Source organism: Triturus cristatus, chromosome 3_2, assembly GCF_964204655.1.
Source record: "Triturus cristatus chromosome 3_2, aTriCri1.1, whole genome shotgun sequence".
NCBI classification, from domain to species: domain Eukaryota; kingdom Metazoa; phylum Chordata; class Amphibia; order Caudata; family Salamandridae; genus Triturus; species Triturus cristatus.
The window spans coordinates 1,234,620,213-1,234,640,867 of record NC_140584.1 but is presented as its reverse complement, the minus strand read 5'-3'; the positions used below and the strand labels follow the sequence as shown (position 1 = coordinate 1,234,640,867).

The following is a 20,655-nucleotide window of genomic DNA, read 5'->3' as shown; positions in this document are numbered from 1 at the left end:
GTGGCAATACTTGTACTAATAATCCTGGTAACGCTTTAGTTTTGTCTCCAAGCCCTAGGCCTGCAGTTCGGGCATTTTCTTCGTTTTCTAATGCTGTCCAATCAATCTTTTGTTCTCCCACCTCCCATTCTTTTTCTTTGAGTTTCTCGTAAATACCGGCAGGCAATAATACTTTCAATATTTTCATAATGTCAGGATAGGTATAATTACCCATGAGTAACATGTCTTTTATTTCACGGTGAAAACCTGCTGGATCTCTGTCATGGCTGGGCACTAATTTTTTCATTTCCAATAGTTCTATTTTAGTTATAGGCGTGTACACAAACACGCGTCTAAAAGTATTATCATCATTTCTAACTGGGTGCACTTCGCGTAAGGGATTCTGTCTGTCTATGTAATACGTCTTTCTTTCCATGGAGGGAGCTGGATCATGCTCTGGACACAGAAAGGCACTATATCTGTGCCGATATTCTAGAATTACTTTAATTAGATCGGTACCTTGACCTCTCCATTTATTCATGAGTAGTTCGATCAGTATATCAGGTAGGGGACCAGGATCGGAGTGTTGGCCTTTATATAATATAAGGAGGTGTTGTATCATGTACATACCAGCTAAACGCTGTTCGTCTGGTGAAAGATTCAAAAACGTATGTACTAGCGCGTCATCACTATATTTATCAGAACTGTCAGCCCATTGTACTGCTGACCTGGCTAATTCTTGTTCATCCATAGAATCGAGTACATGGTACCCCATTCGTTCTTGAAGTATTTTATCAGTAGCCTGAAATAAGTGTTCAGGGGTCTTTGGGTTTGACATGGCTGCTTGAAAAATTCTCTTACTTTCTGGACGTATCGGACGTATTGAATTATTAAAGGATCTTCCCTTACCTACGTAAGCTATCGTTTCTCTAGCTGGTAGTTGTAATTGTCCTGTTGTCATTTCTAGGTGTTCCTCCTCCCCGGAGGACTCGGTTTTATCTGCATCTGTTTCTCTTTCAGGCTGTTCTCTTTCACATATTTGTTCTACTGTTTTTCGGATCCTTCGGTACATGCTTTCTATACTATTTTGTTTATCATGTTTTCCGTCTGCTATATTCTGGCCCCATGTGTTAAGGGCTCTCATTTCTTCCGCGTCTACACCTGGCCTATCTCTGTGTCTTATCAGGCAGTTTATAAAGAAGCGTAACAACAGTTTTTGCGTGTCCACTTTCTGATATGCCATGGCCTCGCCAATACTTTCAGGACCTTGCCCTGTTTGGACAAAGTGATATATTTTGTCTAGATGATCAATCATTCCTGGTAGTATCATTAAATAATTCGCAACTCGTCGTAGACGTACTGATGATAGCATCATTCTGTCGTCTTTACCGGGTACTGGATCATATCTACAGTCTGTAAGAGGCTCTTTAAATATGTCATAATTCGCTGTTTGGGGTGTACGTTGGTGTGCTAAATCCCTATAAGTCAATCGACGCGCTGATGGCGGCGTATGAAAACTTCCTGTCGCACCTCCTGAGGTGCTAGGTCCAAAAGGATTCGTTGGGTGTAAGGTAGGAAGAATAGGTGCAGGAATAAGTGGAGGAACGGGCGGAAGGTTTGGAACGGACGGAGGAGTATGTTGCTGCGGAAGTGGGGGCAGATTATCTCGGGGTCGAGCGTCATTAGCAGGTGGTGTGCGTGGCGGCGGAGCATTAGCATATTCGGGGGCTACATCGTCTAAATAGGAAGAAAGGAAAATGTCCTTTGCGGTCTTGGGGTGCAATTTAGTCGGAAGCAATGGAGGTGGCAGATCTTTCGGTACTTCCAGGGTGGCCTTAGGTAAACCCTCGGCCAGAAGAGGATACATACCATTCATAAGAGTGTTTCGTTGTCTGTCTACTTGTTCTGCTTTTGCTCGGATACCTTCCTCAATTAATACGTTTTCTCGGGCTTTGTCTGAATCCTCCCTACTTTTCTCTTCTTTTCTGAGTGCTTTCTCTGTGCGTCTATGCGATTCTTTACGCCATAATTCAATGGCATCTTTCTGTGACTGTCTGGCTTTCTTTTTCCATAATGCTTCTTCTACTCTCATGATGCAATCTGCATCCCATGTCCCAGCAGTGGGCCATCTCTGATTCTCTGCTAAATCCTTGGTGTAGTCCACCCACAATTCGAGATATAATACGGCGTCTAGGCCATGTTTATGGTACATAAAGTACCCTGGAGTGTCCCTAGGTGGAATGGGAACGGCTTCCTCGAGTATCCCTTTTCTAGTTCTTATCTGTCTTAATTTTGAGAATAACGGCATCTTAAACCTTGCTACTTGATTCTTTCTCGGACTTGAACACAATTAGTACAATAAACACAGTAATGAAGTTCGAACAATCACTCATACCACGACATTTAAAACATATTAAAACATTTTAAAACGAACAATAATAATTAGAATAAAACTAGCTAACTGCATAATACTAGGTGTACTGCTAAACAGCACAGATACACTGCTAAAACAGTGCAGACCGGATCTGTGTACCCAAACCCGTCTTGACCGGCACAAACCAATGCGCACGTCTAGATGCGTCCCCAGCAACGGTACTCACCGGGAAGCACGGAACGGAACAGAAGGCCTCGGAAAGTCTGGACTGGACTAGACCAGACTGGACTCGACTCGACTCGTGACGTAGATACTTCGGAACTTCGGAATCTGGTGGGCCTCTGTATACCTCGGATCTTGCTCTCTCAGCTAGGCTCTGGTCGGGATCCTCCGCACTCCTCACCGCCTCGTCTGGGTGTTGATCGCAGCCTCAGTCACCTCCGTTGGCCTGAGGGAGGTACAGGAAATCCTGCGGGTACGCGTAGTTGTCCGACCGGCTGTGGCAGGAGACCGGGTCTGCAATGCACCTCCGGCGCGTGGGGTGGGGGAGGTGTCCCTATTCGGGCGCCAATTATGTGTTAAATTTTAATTACCTAGACTTAATTTATGCGGTAAAATTCAATAAGAATAACTCAGTAAAAATAAGAGGCAGAATCCGTGGTATTTGAGGTTTTAAAAGGGAATTTATTCCTTACAAAGGAATTGGTTCGAACCAGGCAATCGGATTCCGTCACCACGAAGGTTCGGGAAGGGATAGAGCGATACTTTATTGACAGGTTGTCATATATATAGTCAATGCATTACAGTAAAAGACATATGCAGAAGGCGTGACAGTTGAGAAGAGAGATAAGAATACACATACGTAATGAAAAAAGGCGTTACAATAGGCGTGCATAAGGGCGTGTACTAGAAACGTCATTCTGAGGATGACACAGGTGGGTGGATCCATAAGAGAATCCTGCAAAGTCAGCAGAAATACATGGCAGAGATGCGCGCACAGTAGCATGACGTGTGATTGACGTGTAACTGGAGGGTGAAGTGGACTTGACATTTAGTCCTACATGAGGAGACAGAAGTCTGGGATGTCAGAACAACCTAATCCCAAATCGTATCTAATATCTTATGTTTAAGGAACTGTATTATCTGAAAGGAAAGGTCTCTCAGGCAGAGGCTATCCTATACTGACTTCTAGTGCGTGTATAAGCGTCTATGTGTCTACATGAGATGCGAGGGGCATGGGCCTACCATGGTAACAAGAACTATGAATTACTTGCACGGAGACAGTAAGGCCGGGCCCTTTACTCTGTAGCTGGAAGGATGTTTACCTAAACTACTAGACAGGAATGCATTTCTCGAGGAGCGGAGCAGATAACTTGAAGGCTGAATACAGTCTTGGCAGGCAACAGGCCGGGCCAGGCACCGTTAGCCGCGCAGGAAGTAAGACAAAGGTCATGGATACAGATGCAGGTCCAGGCTGGAGCATTCAGAGGCAGAAGGCAGAAAAAGCTCGATGGCAGAATTCAGGGCCTAACTTGCCAGAGCTGAAAAACGTGAAAAGTACACCATATAAAGACGGTGGCAAGGCATACTTAGGAACGGAATATTCGACCCATTCATGGCGGATCTGAAAGAGGACATGTTAACGTTGGACACAATTGTATTTGCGTCTTCATAGCTTGAAGTGGAGGGAACATACATGTACTTGTAGCACGTACATGGAGCCGTTGGGGTCTAAGATAGGGGACACAATTGATCATAAAAATTCATATTTCCTCAATCCTAAAAACAAATCTTTATAGGAGAAGGGTACCAGGACTAGATACAAACAGTGATGCTATCATGTAGTCATCAAGTACCAGGATAGCTGCTAGTGAAGTGTGGTCAACATGTTTCGTGCCTCGACAGCCCAAGGATCAGGCGGCACTTCATCAGGACCAAAAAAACAATAAATGTATGCCCCTATCTTGGACTTCAGGTCTCCCTTTTATCAAGGGATAACCTAACAATGTACACCGGTCTACCCCTAAATGCTTGCTGGCCTATGGTTCTATCTCAAGAGAGGCAAAGTAATCATCCAGAGGCAAGATGGAGGGTCCCGGTCAATTTGAGGGACACTTGCCGGCGTTTGATACTCTGTGGTCTCACCTACCGCCTCCATTGTCCTGCAACACAGTTCTTATAAATTACATATTAAGTCATGCTTGAACCCAAACACATTTATTTGATTAGGCCAAGATATTGTGAAGGCCTCTCAATGTTACTATTATGAGCATGGAAATAAAATTGGGAAATTATTGCACTGATTAAGACAAAGTAATGAGAAGTTCACACATATAGTTAAAATTGAGAATGGGTATGGCATCCTCCATCAGGGACCAGCTGGCATAGTGCAGACCATCGCTCATTACTATGTAACATTATATAGAAATTCATCACATGTATCAACGGGATGGCAGACATAGCAGCGTAACAGACGTCCAATATGCATGACGTACTCCTGACCAAGCATCTAATATTGGTAAATCCATCTCACCGGATGAAGTGGCGAAAGCTATCTCCCAGATTTCAACTCAGAATTTTTCAGGCCTCAATGTCCTCCCTATTGAGTTTTTCAAATGTCAGGCAGACATATTGGGACAGACACTTCTGTACCTCGATGAAAAGGCTAGGTGTGGAAATGACGTCAGTAAAGGAATCAGCAATAAATTAGAAACCAGAAGGCCCTACATTGATAATATACTGGCTGGAGCACATACCTGAGGAGAAACGCAAATGAATCCAATAAGAAAAGGCCCAGCAGGGCCTAAGATCTCTAATTATAATAATCATACCACTTTTAGGTGGCCTTTTCCAGGTTGCTGGACTGTAGAAATGTGCCCCAGTTCTCGATGTTTATTAAGTGCATCCATGGGTGTGCAGCATCTCAGGACTCCAGCACAGAAAGAGTGCACAATGCTCCAAACTTCCCCTCTCAAAGGGAGGAACAATGTCCAAAAGAAACTAGCAGAAGCCAGGCACATCACAGTGAATGACATGTTCGCCAACAGGCAAGGCTAGTGCCTAGGGCGGCCCTCCATCCACAAGCAGAGTGTTACTCGAATGATTAATTTTTGCCCCAGGTGGGAGGAGCTAATTGTTGCCACAGTCCAGGTAGCCTCAGAGCCTGAGTGAGAAGCCTGTGAGGCAGATGGTTGCCCCATGATTGCTTGTCCCCTGGCTCTCTCTTAATAAATGAAAGAGCCATGCTGGGAGAAGGAGACTTGGGCCGGGGGGAAAAAGGACCCCAGCAGCTGGCCCCAACCAGCAAAAGAGCAAATGCATGGAAGGTAGGAGCCAACTTGACTGTGCAGGCTTACCATGCAGTCTTTGGAGGAAGCATGCGGGTGCCCTATAAGTGCAGTAGGAGCACCCACTCGTGGAAAGAATAAAGCCCACTAGTGGCACAAAAGAAAGATGGAGAAAAAGGACAATGTACCCACCTCGATCAGCTGATTTAACCCCTCCTATGCCCATGACGAGCTGGACTCGTCATGGAGCCCAGTCGCGCTGTGCCCATGACGAGTCCAGCTCGTCATGAGGCATTCCCTGGGGAATCCCTCTGGTGCGGGCACCAGAGGGATTCCCTTTCACAAAAAATAGCCTCGGGAGCTGGGGAAGCGCTTCCCCAGCTCCCGAGGCCCCCCCCTGCTTTCAGTGAAATGACGATCAGCGCGCACGTCGCGCCGACGTCATTACACTGAAACTGAAACTGAAATGAGCCAGAAGGCTCATTTCAGTTTCACTTTCTATGTGCTCAGCTATCTCAGCCCCCTGAGCACGTAGAAAGACGGGAGAGCTGTCGTTGGAAAGGGGAGAATCTCCCCTTTCCAATGGTACCCCTCCCCAGTGAATCCCTGCTTGTGGATCACCACAGGAGGGCGATCCCCAAGCAGTGAGCCACCCACTAGACAACAGGGAGAGGGGAGCGGCCCCTTGGGCAAGGGCCTTTTCTCCCCCAAATTATTTTGGCACCGGGGAGTCTTTTTGCCCCCCGAGGGGCAGATGGGGGCAGTAGGCCCCATCTGCGCCCTGGGGGGGGGCAAAAAGCCCACTAGACACCAGGGAATTTAAAAAAAAAAAAGATAGGGGTTGGGGCTGCCCAAAATGGGCAGGCCCATTGCCCCCACCCCCCAATTATCACAGTCTTTCTGCCCCCCCGGGGGGCAGATGGGGCATTGGCCCCTAATCTGCCCCTTCGGGGGGGCAGAAAGCCCACTATACACCAGGGATTTGTTTTCAGGTTTTTTTTTAGGGTGGGGGCTGCCCGAAACGGGCACGCCAATGCCCTCACCCACCAGCCACCATTACAGCCTTTCTGCCCCCCCTGGGGGGCAGATGGGGCATTGGCCACCAATCTGCCCCCCCGGGGGGGGGGGGCAAAAAGACCACTTGACCCCACGGAATTTAAAAAAAAAAAAAATAAGGGTGGGGGCGGCCCATGCCCCCACCCCACCCCCCAATTATCACAGTCTTTCTGCACCTCCCGGGGGGCAGATGGGGCATTGGCCCCTAATCTGCCCCTTCGGGGGGCAGAAAGCCCACTATAGACCAGGGAGTTGTTTTCAGTTCTTTTTTAGGGTGAGGGCTGCCCGAAACAGGCCCGCCAATGCCCCCACCCACCCGCCACCATTACAGCCTTTCTCCCCCCCCTGGGGGGCAGATGGGGCATTGGTGCCCAATCTGCCCCCCCCCCGGGGGGGGCAGAAAAACCACTAGACACCAGGGAATTTAAAAAAAAAAAAATAGAGGTGGGGGCTGCCCAAAACAGGCAGGCCCATGCCCCCACCCCACCCCCCATTTATTACAGTCTTTCTGCCCCCCGGGGGCAGATGGGGCATTGGCCCCTAATCTGCCCCTTCGGTGGGGCAGAAAGCCCACTAAACACCAGAGTTTTGTTTTTAGATTTTTTTTAGGGTGGGGGCTGCCCGAAACGGGCACGCCAATGCCCCCACCCACCTGCCATCACTACAGCCTTTCTACCCCCCCTGGGGGGCAGATGGGGCATTGGCCCCTAATCAGCCTCTTCGGGGGGCGCAAAGCCTACTTGATGCCAAGGATTTTTTTTGCGCAATTTTATTTAGGGTGATGGATTTTATTTAGGGTGGAGGCTGCCCGAAATGGGCACGCCAATGCCCCCACCCCCACCACCATTACAGCCTTTCTGCCCCCCCGGGGGGCAGATGGGGCAGTAACCCCCAATCTGCCCCCCCAGAGGGGCAGAAAGCCAACTATCCAGCAGGGATTTTTTTTGTGCAATTGTTTTTAGGGTGTCGGCTGCCCGAAACGGGCACACCAATGCCCCCACCCCCCCCCCCACAAAAATGACAGTCTTTCTGCCCCCCAGGAGGCAGATGGGAGCTGTAGCCCCCAATCTGGCCCCCCTGGGGGGCGTAGAATGCCCACTAGAATCCATGGATTTTTTTGTTTTATTAATGTAGCGGTAGGGGCTCCCCAAAATGGGCATGACAATACCCCACCCCACCCTAGAGAAATTCCAGTCTTTCTGCCCCCCCGGGAGGGCAGATGGTGGCAGTGGCCCCTGATCTGCCCCCTGGGGGGGTAGAAAGCCCACTAGGCACCAACGAGTACGCAGGCTTTTTTTATGCGTGGGGGTGGGGGCTGCCCAAAATGGTAATACCAATGCCCCCACCCCACAAAAAATAGCCAAACTCTTTCTGCCCCTTTAGGGGCATAGCGGGATGAAACTCCCTTCCCCGATTCCCCCCCAGGGCGGCAGAAAGCCTACTGGGCTCCGAATTTTTTTTAGAAATGTGCATCCCTGTGGATTTTGGGCCCTAGCGCAGTTGGCACGTAGGCAAACCTGTACATTTTTGAAAACTAGACACCGAGGGGAATCCAGGATGGGGTGACTTCAATGGCTCTCACCAGGTTCTGTTACCCAGAATCCATTGCAAACCTAAAAATGTGTCCAAAATAACACATTTTCCTCACATTTCTGTGGTGGAAAGTTCTGGAATCTGTGTGGGTCCACAAAATTCCACCCACCCTGCGTTCCCCAAAGTCTTCAGAGAAAAATGGTACCTCACTTGCGTGGGTATTCCTAGTGCCCGCGTCAGGCGAGGGCCCAAAACCTATTTAGGAGACATCCAAATTACCTATCACAAAACAACCTGGTTTTGCAAAGGGGGTCCCATGAGTTTTTGGCCCCGGGCTTGGCGGCCATCTAAGGAAACCTACCAAACCAACACATTTCTGAAAACTAGACACCTGGGGGATTCCAGGGAGGTATGGTTTGCGTGGATCCCCGAACGTTTCCTTACCCAGAATGCACTGCAAACCTCAAATTTAGCTGAAAAAAATCACCTTTTTCACACATTTTTTGGGGGGAAAGTTGTGGCATCACCGGGCTGACACTAATTTCCTACCACCCAGCGTTCCCCCGGGTCTCCTGATAAAACCGGTGCCTCACTTGTGTGGGAGGCCCAAGTTCCCGCGACAGGCAAGGGCCCACAACGTAGTGAGGCGACATGAAATTTGCCTATCTCATAACGACCTGGTTTTGCAAGGGGGTCACTTGGGTTTTTGGCCCGGTGCTCGGCGAACACCTAGGGAAACCTACCAAACTCACACATTTCTGAAAACTAGACACCCGACGGATTCCAGGGAGGTATGGCTTGCATGGATCCCCCAACGTTTCCTTACCCAGAATGCCCTGCAAACCTCAAATTTAGCTGAAAAAAATCACATTTTTCACACATTTTCGTGTGGGCAAGTTGTGGCATCACTGGGCTGACACAAATTTCCTACCACCCAGCGTTCCCCCGGGTCTCCTGATAAAAACGGTGCCTCACTCGTGTGTGAGGCCCAAGTACCCGTGACAGACAAGGGCCCACAACGTAGTGAGGCGACATGAAAATTGCCTACCTCATAACGACCTGGTTTTGCAAGGGGGGTCACCTGGGTTTTTGGCCCGGTGCTCGGCGGCCACCTAGGGGAACCTACAAAACCGACACATTTCTGAAAACTAGACACCCGGGGGATTCCAGGGAGGTATGGCTTGCGTGGATCCCCCAACGTTTCCTTACCCAGAATGCCCTGCAAACCTCAAATTTAGCTGTACAAATCACCTTTTTCACACATTTTTGTGTGGGAAAGTTGTGGCATCAACGGGCTGACACAAATTTCCTAGCACCCAGCATTCCCCCGGGTCTCCCGATAAAAACTGAGCCTCACTTGTGTGGGAGACCCACGTACCCGCGACAGGCAAGGGCCCACAACGTAGGGAGGCGACATGAAAATTGCCTACCTCATAACGACCTGGTTTTGCAAGGGGGGTCACTTGGGTTTTTGGCCCGGTGCTCGGCGGCCACCTAGGGGAACCTACCAAACCGACACATTTCTGAAAACTAGACACCCGGGGGATTCCAGGGAGGTATGGCTTGCGTGGATCCCCCAACGTTTCCTTACCCAGAATGCCCTGCAAACCTCAAATTTAGCTGAAAAAATCACCTTTTTACACACATTTTTGTGTGGGAAAGTTGTGGCATTGCCGGGATGACACAAATTTCCTACCACCCAGCATTCCCCCGGGTCTCTTGATAGAAACGGTGCCTCACTCGTGTGGGAGGCCTAAGGACCCGGCAAGGGCCCAAAATGTAGTGAGGCGCGCTACGTTTAGGACCCTTGCCTGTTGAGGCGCACTACGTTTTGGACCCTTGCCTGTCGCGGGTACTTGGGTCTCCCACACGAGTGAGGAAGCGTTTTTATCGGGAGACCCCAAGCAACGCTGGGTGGTAGGAAATTTGTGTCAGCCCGGTGATGCCTCAACTTTCCCACACAAAAATGTTTGAAAAAGGTGATTTTTTCAGCTTAATTTGAGGTTTGCAGGGCATTCTGGGTAAGGAAACTATGGGGGATCCACGCAAGCTATACCTCCCTGGAATCCCCCGGGTGTCTAGTTTTCAGAAATGTGTGGGTTTAGTAGGTTTCCCTAGGTGGCTGCCGAGCACCTGGCCAAAAACCCAAGTGACCCCCCTTGCAAAACCAGGTCGTTTTGAGGTATGCAATTTTCCTGTTGCCTCAATACGTTTTGGGCCCTTGCCTGTCGCGGGTACTTGGGCCTCCCACACGATTGAGGCACCGTTTTTAACGGGAGACCCGGGGGAACGCTGGGTGGTAGGAAATTTGTGTCAGTCCGGTGATGCCACAACTTTCCCACACAAAAATTTGTGAAAAGGTGATTTTTTCAGCTTAATTTGAGGTTTGCAGGGCATTCTGGGTAAGGAAACTATGGGGTATCAACGCAAGCTATACCTCCCTGGAATCCCCCGGGTGTCTAGTTTTCAGAAATGTGTGGGTTTGGTAGGTTTCCCTAGGTGGCCGCCGAGAACCTGGCCAAAAACCCAAGTGACCCCCCTTGCAAAACCAGGTCGTTTTGAGGTATGCAATTTTCCTGTTGCCTCAATACGTTTTGGGCCCTTGCCTGTCGCGGGTACTTGGGCCTCCCACACGATTGAGGCACCGTTTTTAACGGGAGGCCCTGGGGAACGCTGGATGGTAGGAAATTTGTATCAGCCCGGTGATGCCACAAATTTTCCACACAAAAATGTGTGAAAAAGGTGATTTTTTCAGCTAAATTTGAGGTTTGCAGGGCATTCTGGGTAAGGAAACTTTGGGGGATCCACGCAAGCCATACCTCCCTAGAATCCCCCGAGTGTCTAGTCTTCAGAAATGTGTGGGTTTGGTAGGTTTCACTAGGTGGCCGCCGAGCACCGGGCCAAAAACCCAAGTGATCCCTTTGCAAAACCAGCTAGTTTTGAGGTAGGCAATTTTCATGTTGCCTCACTACGTTGTGGGCCCTTGCCTGTTGCGGGTACTTGGGCCTCCCACACGAGTGAGGCACCGTTTTTATCGGGAGACCTGGCGGAACGCTGGGTGGGAGGAAATTTGTGTCAGCCCGGTGATGCCACAACTTTCCGACACAAAAATGTGTGAAAAATTTGATTTTTTGCAGCTAAATTTGAGGGTTGCAGGGCATTCTGGGTAAGTAAACTTTAGGGGATCCACGCAAGCCATACCTCCCTGGAATCCCCCGGGTGTCTAGTTTTCAGAAATGTGTGGGTTTGGTAGGTTCCCCTAGGTGGCCGCCGAGCACCGGACCAAAAAACCCAGGTGACTTCCCTTGCAAAACCAGGTCGTTTTTTGGTAGGCAATTTTCATATCGCCTCACTACGTTGTGGGCCCTTGCCTGTCGCGGGTACTTGGGCCTCCCACATGAGTGAGGCACTGTTTTTATCGGGAGACCCGGGGGAACGCTGGGTGGTAGGAAATTTGTGTCAGCCCGGTGATGCCACAACTTTCACACACAAAAATGTGTGAAAAACTTGATTTTTTCAGCTAAATTTGAGGTTTGCAGGTCATTCTGGGTAAGGAAATATTGGGGGATCCACACAAGCCATACCTTCCTGGAATCCACTGAGTGTCTAGTTTTCAGAAATGTGTGGGTTTGGTAGGTTTCCCTAGGTGCCGGCAGAGCTAGGGTTCAAAAACTACAGCTAGGCACTTCGCCAAAAAAGGTTCATTTTTCATTGCAAAATTGAGGTGTGTCCACGATGCGTTTTGCGCCGTTTCCTGTCACGGGCACTAGGCCGACCCACACAAGTGAGGTACCATTTGTTTTGGAAGACTTTGGGGAACAAGGGGTGGGTGAAAATTTGTGGATCCACGCAGATTCCAGAACTTTCCACCACAGAAATGTGAGGAAAATGTGTTTTTTTTTACAACTTTTTAGGTTTGCATGGGATTCTGGGTAGCAGAACCTGGTGGGATGCAGTCAAGTCACCCCATTCTGGATTCCCCTTGGTGTCTAGTTTTCAAAAATGTATAGGTTTGCTAGGTTTCCCTAGGTGCCGGCAGAGCTATGGTTAAAAAACTACAGCTAGGCACTTTGCAAAAAAAGGGTCATTTTTCACAGTGAAATTGAGGTGTGTCTATGTTGCGTTTTGCGCCATTTCCTGTCGCGAGCATTAGGCCGACCCACACAAGTGAGGTACCATTTTTCTCGGAAGACTTTGGGGAACGCGGGGTGGGTGGAAATTTATGGATCCACACAGATTCCAGAACTTTCCACCACAGAAATGTGAAGAAAATGTGTTTTTTTTGGCAATTTTTTAGGTTTGCAAGGGATTCTGGGTAACAGAACCTGGTGGGAGGCAGTCAAGTCACCCCATCCTGGATTCCCCTGGGTGTCTAGTTACAAAAATGTATAGGTTTGCTAGGTTTCCCTAGGTGCCGGAAGAGCTATGGTTCAAAAACTACAGCTAGGCACTTTGCCAAAAAAGGGTCATTTTTCGCTGTGAAATTGAGGTGTGTCCACGTTACGTTTTGCACTGTTTCCTGTCGCGGACACTAGGCTGACCCACACAAGTGAGGTACTATTTTTCTTGGAAGACTTTGGGGAACGCGGGGTGGGTGAAATTTGTGCATCCACGCAGATTCCAGAACTTTCCACCAGAGAAATGTGGGAAATTTGAGTTTTTTTTGTCAATGTTTTAGGTTTGCAAGGGATTCTGGGTTACAGAACCTGGTGGGAGGCAGTCAAGTCATCCCATCCTGGATTCCCCTGGGTGTCTAGTTTTAAAAAATGTATAGGTTTGCTAGGTTTCCCTAGGTGCTGGCAGAGCTATGGTTCAAAAACTACAGCTAGGCACTTTGCCAAAAAAGGGTCATTTTTCGCTACGAAATTGAGCTGTATCCACGTTATGTTTTGCACCGTTTCCTGTCACGGGCACTAGGCTGACCCACACAAGTGAGGTACCATTTTTCTCGGAAGACTTCGGGGAACGTGGGGTGGGTGGAAATTTGTGGATCCACGCAGATTCCAGAACTTTCCACAAGAGAAATGTGGGGAAAAAGGTTTTTTTTTTGGCAATTTTTTAGGTTTGCAATGGATTCTGGGTAACACAACCTGGTGGTAGGCAGTCAAGTCACCCCATCCTGGATTTCCCTGGGTGTCTAGTTTTCAAAAATGTATAGGTTTGCTAGATTTCCCTAGGTGCCGGAAGAGCTAGGGTTAAAAAACTACAGCTAGGCACTTTGTTAAAAAAGGGTAATTTTTGCATTGTGAAAATGTGGTGTGTTCACGTTGGGTTTTGAGCCATTTCTTGTCGTGGGCACTATGCCTACCCCTACAAGTGAGGTACCATTTTTATCAGGAGACTTAGTGTAATTCAGATTTGTAAAGGAACTGTTATTACCTATTGACTTTTGATGCATTTCTGCCTTCCAAATGAAAGACATTGTGTAAAAAAGCAGTCATTCTTAAAAATGACTGATAATTCTCATGCTGGTATGAGTATTCCCAATTTCGGAAATGTGCAAATATCTACTGTTTCTAAACTCTATATTTTGTTCCCATTTCAGAAATACATAGGTGTCTTTCATACCGATTTTTCCATGTACACATTTTTACAGAATATTTACTATATACCCGGTACATAATAATAAACCATTGCAAGTTGCTGCTCAGTTTTTGTATCTGGGTTCGTCGGGTTCTTGGTGAACCTACAAGTCCTATATATCCCCACAACCAGTAATGTCCAGCGGATGTAACGGTATATTGCTTTCAAAGAGCTGTCATAATTAGAAGAAGTTACAGGTGAAAACGTTGACACAAAAGGCTTTTTTTTTCAACACATTTTCAATTTATCCTATTTTTAACTGTTAGTTTCTATAAAGAAACCTTGATGGATCTACACAAATGACCCCTTGCTGAATTCAGAATTTTGTCTACTTCTCTAAAATGTATAGCTTTCCAGGATCCATTATAGCTTTTGTACCCATTTGTACCATTAACTGAAAGGAGGTTGAAAGCACAAAAAATAGCAAAAATAGGCTATGTCCCAGAAAAATGCCAAAACTGTGTAAAAATGTTGGTTTGTGACAAAAGTCTGGTATCCCCGAAAAGCTGGGAAAATGGTGATTTCAGCCCCACAAACCCTTTTTTGATAACATTTTCAGGGAAAAACCCAGATGCTTTCATTTGCAGCCCGTTTTTCCCATTTCCCCCCACAAAAACTAAATTTTGCTGTATTTTGGCTCATTTCTGTGACCCCCTCCAGGGGAATATACAAACCCTGAGTACCTTCAGAATCCCCATGATGTTGGAAGAAAAGGACGCAAATTTGGCATGGATACCTTATGTGGTCAAAAAGTTACAGGAGCCTCAGCACGCACTACACCAAATAGCCAAAAAAGGGCGTGGCACAGGAGGGGGAAAAGGCCTGGCAGCGAAGGGGTTAAAATGCCACCTTAGGGTCCGGTGCTTACAAATAAATGCACATTGGACTCCAGTGCCCCAAGAGGCCTAAACGGGAGTGGCCACCCTAAGGATCCTGGGCTCTGCAGGAGTGACCATCGGAGAAGTTTTAATCTGAAGTAAGTATTTTAGGAACTGGTGCTTTTTCAGGCATGCTTTCGGTGCCTGGATCCTACCTATTAGGTTCTCGAAAGGTTGCTGAAATGAGATGTGAGACTCTGATATGTTCAATGTTTTAAACCTTCATTGGGATGGTCAATTGAAAGCTATCATAAGTGCATGTTTCTGATAACATTTAAAATAGATGTACGAGTAAATTACATTGTAATGGAAGAGCTTGTATTCTGTGTTGAAATAATATGGTTATAGTAGACACAGCTTGTTGATCTGCCAGTTTATCAAGCAGCTCTCCTTGTTGTATTAGAAGCTGAGGAGAATATTGTATTTTAGGGGTTATGACTTGCTGCTGCGCAGACTGTTTGAGGTGCCTCCAGTATGGGCTCACTCGGGTGCACTCGGGTGCAATAAGGGCCTGATTTATATTTCAGCATTCAGGGTACTATGTCACAACGGGAATGGATATCCCGTCGGCGGAAACATGCATTCGATTATATTCCATGGGATTTATATTTCTGCAGATGAAATATCCTTCACCGTTGTGATGGAGTAACCTGCCCACCGACATATAAACCAGGCCATCAATAGATTACTTGACCTTTGGGAGCTTGCTTTGCTTTAAAGCGTTTTTCTATATATAGTGTGGTTGTGTGACCTCACCGTGTAATAAAGTCACTACCTGTATTGCGTCCATTGAGGTTGGTTGTAAAACCTTCGCCCAACCAGGCCTAATGTTCTTGTCCCACTGGTAAGGGCTTGTACAAGGGCTAATTGCAATGTTCTACCTTTGTAGACTCATAGTGAGTGTTATCTTTAGGTGGAAGCACCCAGTAATGGATTCATGCTCCCCTCTGACATCTGCTGTGTCCTGCACATCATGAGCTCAGAGCTTGGAACTCAGCATCTCAGGTTCTGTGGTCAATAATTTGAGTACAAATGAACGAAGTAATTGTAAACCTTGGTAATTACAACAGCTAGAATGAAAGAATGTATGGGATGAAATGCTATAAACAAAGGAATCATTAAGGGCAACAGTAACAGAGTACCTTGGCTGCCTAACACTCAGTCAGCTCACCAAGTTTAAAGTCTGGTGAGTACCAGGTTTACACCGATAGAGCAAAATTTACCTATTCAGCGTAAACCTTCCTCCGAAGGCCAGAGAGAATATGGAGCTTCAGCGGTAAGCCATCCACCCAATTTAGAATGGGTAGTCAGATGTCTTTATACTGTCTACCAAATCCATGAATATTCTGGGGGTGAGGGAATGTTAAAATAAAAATATAAAATAAAAACTATCCTTACACCATGGGAGAAAACTCCACTGGTGTTGGGGCTATTCATTTTTGCTTTGCCAAAGCAAGCTCCCACTCTAAATAACTTTGTATAAAACGTTGAGATAGTGGTTCATACAAACCCAAAGAGTTCCCTCATGGCCGACAGTGAACTTTAAATTGGGTGGGTGAAGTGTTGCCGGACATACCACCCTGACAGCCTTCACTCCACCTGCCAAAATCTAAATTGGGCCCTAAGAAGTGGAGTCATACACTGTACAATTCTATCGTCTAATTGTTTAACATTCTTCTAAGATAGACTCTAATGGTGTTAAAGGTATGCTTCTAAAAACTCCCATGGAACTGATTTTTTTTGCAGATGATTGTGTAACACGAGTAACTAATGTTGCATCATGTAATATCAACAGTCTATTGGTACACAATTAATATACTTATGTATTTAATGGTGAGCTTCCGCTAAAATGCTAGAATCTCAAAATGGCATAATTTATTTAAAGACTATTGCTAGATAATATTAGGTATATAAATTCAGGATTCACAGAGACAATGCTCAGCTTCTCATATCTGTTTGTCCATCTGTGAGCTCAGGGAGGAGAAGCAGTGAAACCTGCTGACTGCTGATATTGTATCTCTTTACTCACCTTCAATTGTCTCCTTTCTAGAGGTGGTCAATGTACTCAATATCTGTTCCCTTCTCTTCCACTGGTCACAGGTGGTGCTGATGAGATATTGTATCTCTTTACTGACCTTTGAATGTCTCCCTTCTAGAAGTGGTCACTGTACTCAATATCTGTTCCATTCTCTCCCACTGGTCACAGGTGGTGCTGATGAGATATTGTACCTCTTTACTCACCTTTAAATGTCTCCCTTCTAGAGGTGGTCACTGTACTTAATATCTGTTCCCTTGTCTCCCACTGGCCACAGGTGGTGCCGATGAGATCCGCTTGGTCAATGCTGGTGATGCCTGCAACGGGAGAGTGGAGGTCAGGCATGGGAAGCGATGGGGGACGGTCTGCGATATTCACTGGGATATGAAGGACGCTGAGGTAGTCTGTAGAGATCTTGGATGCGGATCAGCTTTAAGAGCACTAAGTGGCAATGAAGTGTTTGGAGCAGGATGGCACCCAGTGTGGCTGAGTCGGATTCGATGCACAGGAGCAGAGGTGTCCTTCTTCGACTGTCCTCATGATGCGTGGGGACATAATCCCTGTCACATCAGAAGGGATGCTGGAGTGCAATGTTCAGGTGAGAGAAAGGAGCACAAAGGGAAATATTCAGTTATGAAAACTAATATCATGAACGATAAGAATGTAGTAATGTTGTGATTGCTGAAGAATTGGACAGCGCTAATTGGGTGCAGTGGGTATATGGTGTTACGTCATCTCCAGGTCTATCACTTGGTGATTCACAACCATTTGGGTATCCCAGAGTGTGATGCAGGATGACTCATTGATTGTGGCAGAGGCATCCATTTTGTGATGCCATGGCTCAGGAAATTCCTACCCGGGTTTAGCCAGTGTGAACATTTCTCTCCCTCTAGAAGGGTGGAATGCTACCCCCGCCGACAGAACTGGTGGAGGGGTAGTATTCCAAAGCGTTTGACACCAAACACGACATGTTTTGATGCAGCCATCTCAAAGTTAGCATTTACCGCGAGGTTATAATGCACTTAAGAGTATATGGTATGGCTGTATCACAGAACAGCCATAAGGAAGTATTTTTGAAACCTGCAGAGGGGCTCAGCTCATGCTTGGGCACCCTCTCATATAAAACCAAACACTCTGCCTTCAGGATTGTCAAAGCCTGCTATAGGAGTGGCTTATAGGTTTATATGTGTCCGTATATAGGTGTGGTTATAGGTAGCCTATACCACGGTAAGGGGTGCAAGCACACCCTTACCAAGGCTGCAGTAGCATACTTGTGGTGCCATTTTGGAGTGCTTCCCAGGGGTGGCATAATATATGCTGCAGCCCCTGGTAGGCCTCTGAGGTACCTATGCCCTAGGTACATAGTATACCATATACTAGGGGCTCATAAGGCACTCCAGAATCCAATTAGATATGTACCTAATGTACATGGAAACCATTTTAGAGAGGAAGCAGCTAGGCTGTGGTCCTGATTAGCAGGGCCACAGCCAGACTAAGGTAAAAAAACAGTGGAACACCTGCAAAAAGTGGGGGTACCCACGTGAAGCAGATCCTACTCTCCTACACAACCCCCCCAAACGCAAGGACATTAAATTAGCCTTGACCAGTTGAGTCTTCATGTTCTAAGTGGAAATTCCTAGAGAGTCCATCTGCCTTGGCATGGTTACTCCCAGAGTAAAGTCCATCCCCTGTAGAGAAATGGACCACCTAAGCAGTTTGGGGTTTTCACCCTTCATTTGTTTTAACCATAAGAGGGGCTTATGGTCTGTCTGAACAAGGAAGTGAGTACCAAAGAAGAATGGACTCAATTTCTTCAGAGCCCAAACCACAGCAAAGGCCTCCCTCTCAATGGCTGACCACCTTTTCTCTCTAGGGGTCAGCCTTCTGCTTATGAAAGCTACTGGCTGATCCTGACCTTCTTCATTCAATTGTGAGAGTACAGCCCCAACCCCCAATGCATCAGTTTGAACAATTAACTTTTTGGACTAGTCAGGACTCTGCAGAATGGGAGCAGTACACATGGCCTGCTTCAGGTCATCAAATGCCTTTTGACAGCTAGCTGTCCAATGAACCTTTTTGGGCATTTTCTTAGAAGTTAAGTCATTCAAGGGTGTCACTATTGATCCATACCCTTTGACAAATCTCCTATAGTACCCAGTCAGGCCTATGAAGGCTCTCTGCTGAGTCTGGGTAGTGGGAGCAACCCAGTCCATTATGGTCTGGATTTTGCTCTGCAATGGTTGAACCTGGCCTCCACCTACAAGGTGGCCCAAGTATACAACCTGACTCTGCCCTATCTGGCACAAAGTAGCCTTGATAGTTTGGCCTGCTTTTTGCAGGGCCTCCAAAACATTCCTTAGGTGGACCAGGTGATCCTCCCAGGTGGAGCTAAAGACAGCAATATCATCTAGATATGCTGCACTAAAGGCTTCCAGCCCTGAGAGAACTGTATTCACCAACCTTTAGAAAGTGGCAGGTGCATTCTTCAAACCAAAGGGCATTACCACAAATTGATAGTGCCCACTAGGGGTAGAAAATGCTGTTTTTGGCTTTGCATCATCAACTAGTCTGATCTGCCAGTAGCCAACTGTCAAGTCAAATGTGCTAAGATACTTGGCTGAGGCCAGAGTATCTATTAGCTCATCTGCCCTGGGTATTGGATGGGCATTAGTCCTAGTGACTGCATTGAGACCCCTGTAGTCCACACAAAACCTCATCTCTCTTTTTCCACCACTGGTGTGAGGTTTTGGAACAAGGACCACTGGACTAGCCCAAGGGCTATCTGAGGGTTCAACAACACCGAAATCCAACATTTTCTGGACTTCTGTCCTGATACAGTCCCTGACATGATCAGGTTGCCTATACATTTTATTTTTAATAGGCAGACTGTCCCCAGTGTCCACTTCATGAGTGCACCAGGTAGTCTGACTTGGAGTCAGTGAGAACATGTGTCTGTACTGATTGGGCACCTGTCTGCAATCAGCTTGTTGCTGGGCAGTGAGGCTGCCTGCCAAGGCTACACCATCAACTGACCCATCATCAGGCTTCTGTGAGAGGAGGTCAGGGAGTGGGTCACTCTCTTCCTCCTGTCCCTCATCAGTTGCCATGAGCAAGCCCATGTCAGCCCTGTCCACATATGGCTTTAGCCTGTTGACATAGAGAACCCTATGGGGACTCCTGGGAGTTCCTAGGTCTACCAAATAAGTTACCTCTCCCTTCTGTTCAACAATAGTGTGGGGTCCACTCCACTTGTACTGGAGAGCTGCTGGGGCCACAGGCTCCAACACCCACACTTTCTGGCCTGGCTGGTAAACTGTCAGTACAGCCTTTTGGTCATGCCAGGCTTTAGGCAGTTCCTGGCTAGCCTCAAAGTTGTTGTTTGCCTTTTTCATGTACTCAGCCATCCTGGAGCGGAGACCAAGTACATAGTCCACTATGTCTTGCTTTGGGGGCTTGAGAGGTAACTCCTATCCTTCTTTCACCAAACACAATGGACCCCAGACAGGGTGTCCAAACAAAAGTTCAAATGGGCTGTTGCCAACCCCCTTTTGAAGCACCTCCCTGTATGCAAATAAAAGGCAGGGCAAGAGCAGGTCCCATTTTCGCCTAAGCTTCTCTGGGAGTCCTTTGATCATGCCCTTTAAGGTTTTGTTGAATCTCTCAAATAAACCATTGCATTGTGGGTGATAGGGTGTGGTGAACTTGCAGTTCACTCCACACTCCTTCCACATTGCAGTCAAGTAACTAGACATGAAGTTTTCACCCCTGTCAGATACTACCTCCTTAGGAAAGCCTACTCTTGAGAACACACTCACGAGAGCTCTTGCTACTACAGGTGCTGTAGTGGTCCTTAGGGAAATTGCTTCTGGATACCTGGTGGCATGATCCACTACCATCAGTATAAATCTGTGCCCAGATGCTGTTTTGGGA

At 47.2% G+C, this 20,655-nt stretch overlaps 1 protein-coding gene across 2 annotated transcripts in view; it reads left to right on the top strand.

The window, feature by feature from the left end:
- Positions 1–20,655, top strand: part of LOC146859549 (CD5 antigen-like) — a 756,734-nt gene that overhangs the window by 404,487 nt on the left and 331,592 nt on the right. For both annotated transcript variants that reach the window (XM_085650246.1, XM_085650247.1), the window contains one exon: positions 17,003–17,323. In XM_085650246.1, coding sequence (XP_085506372.1) covers positions 17,003–17,323 — 321 coding nt within the window. The remainder of the gene's footprint in view (positions 1–17,002; positions 17,324–20,655) is intronic.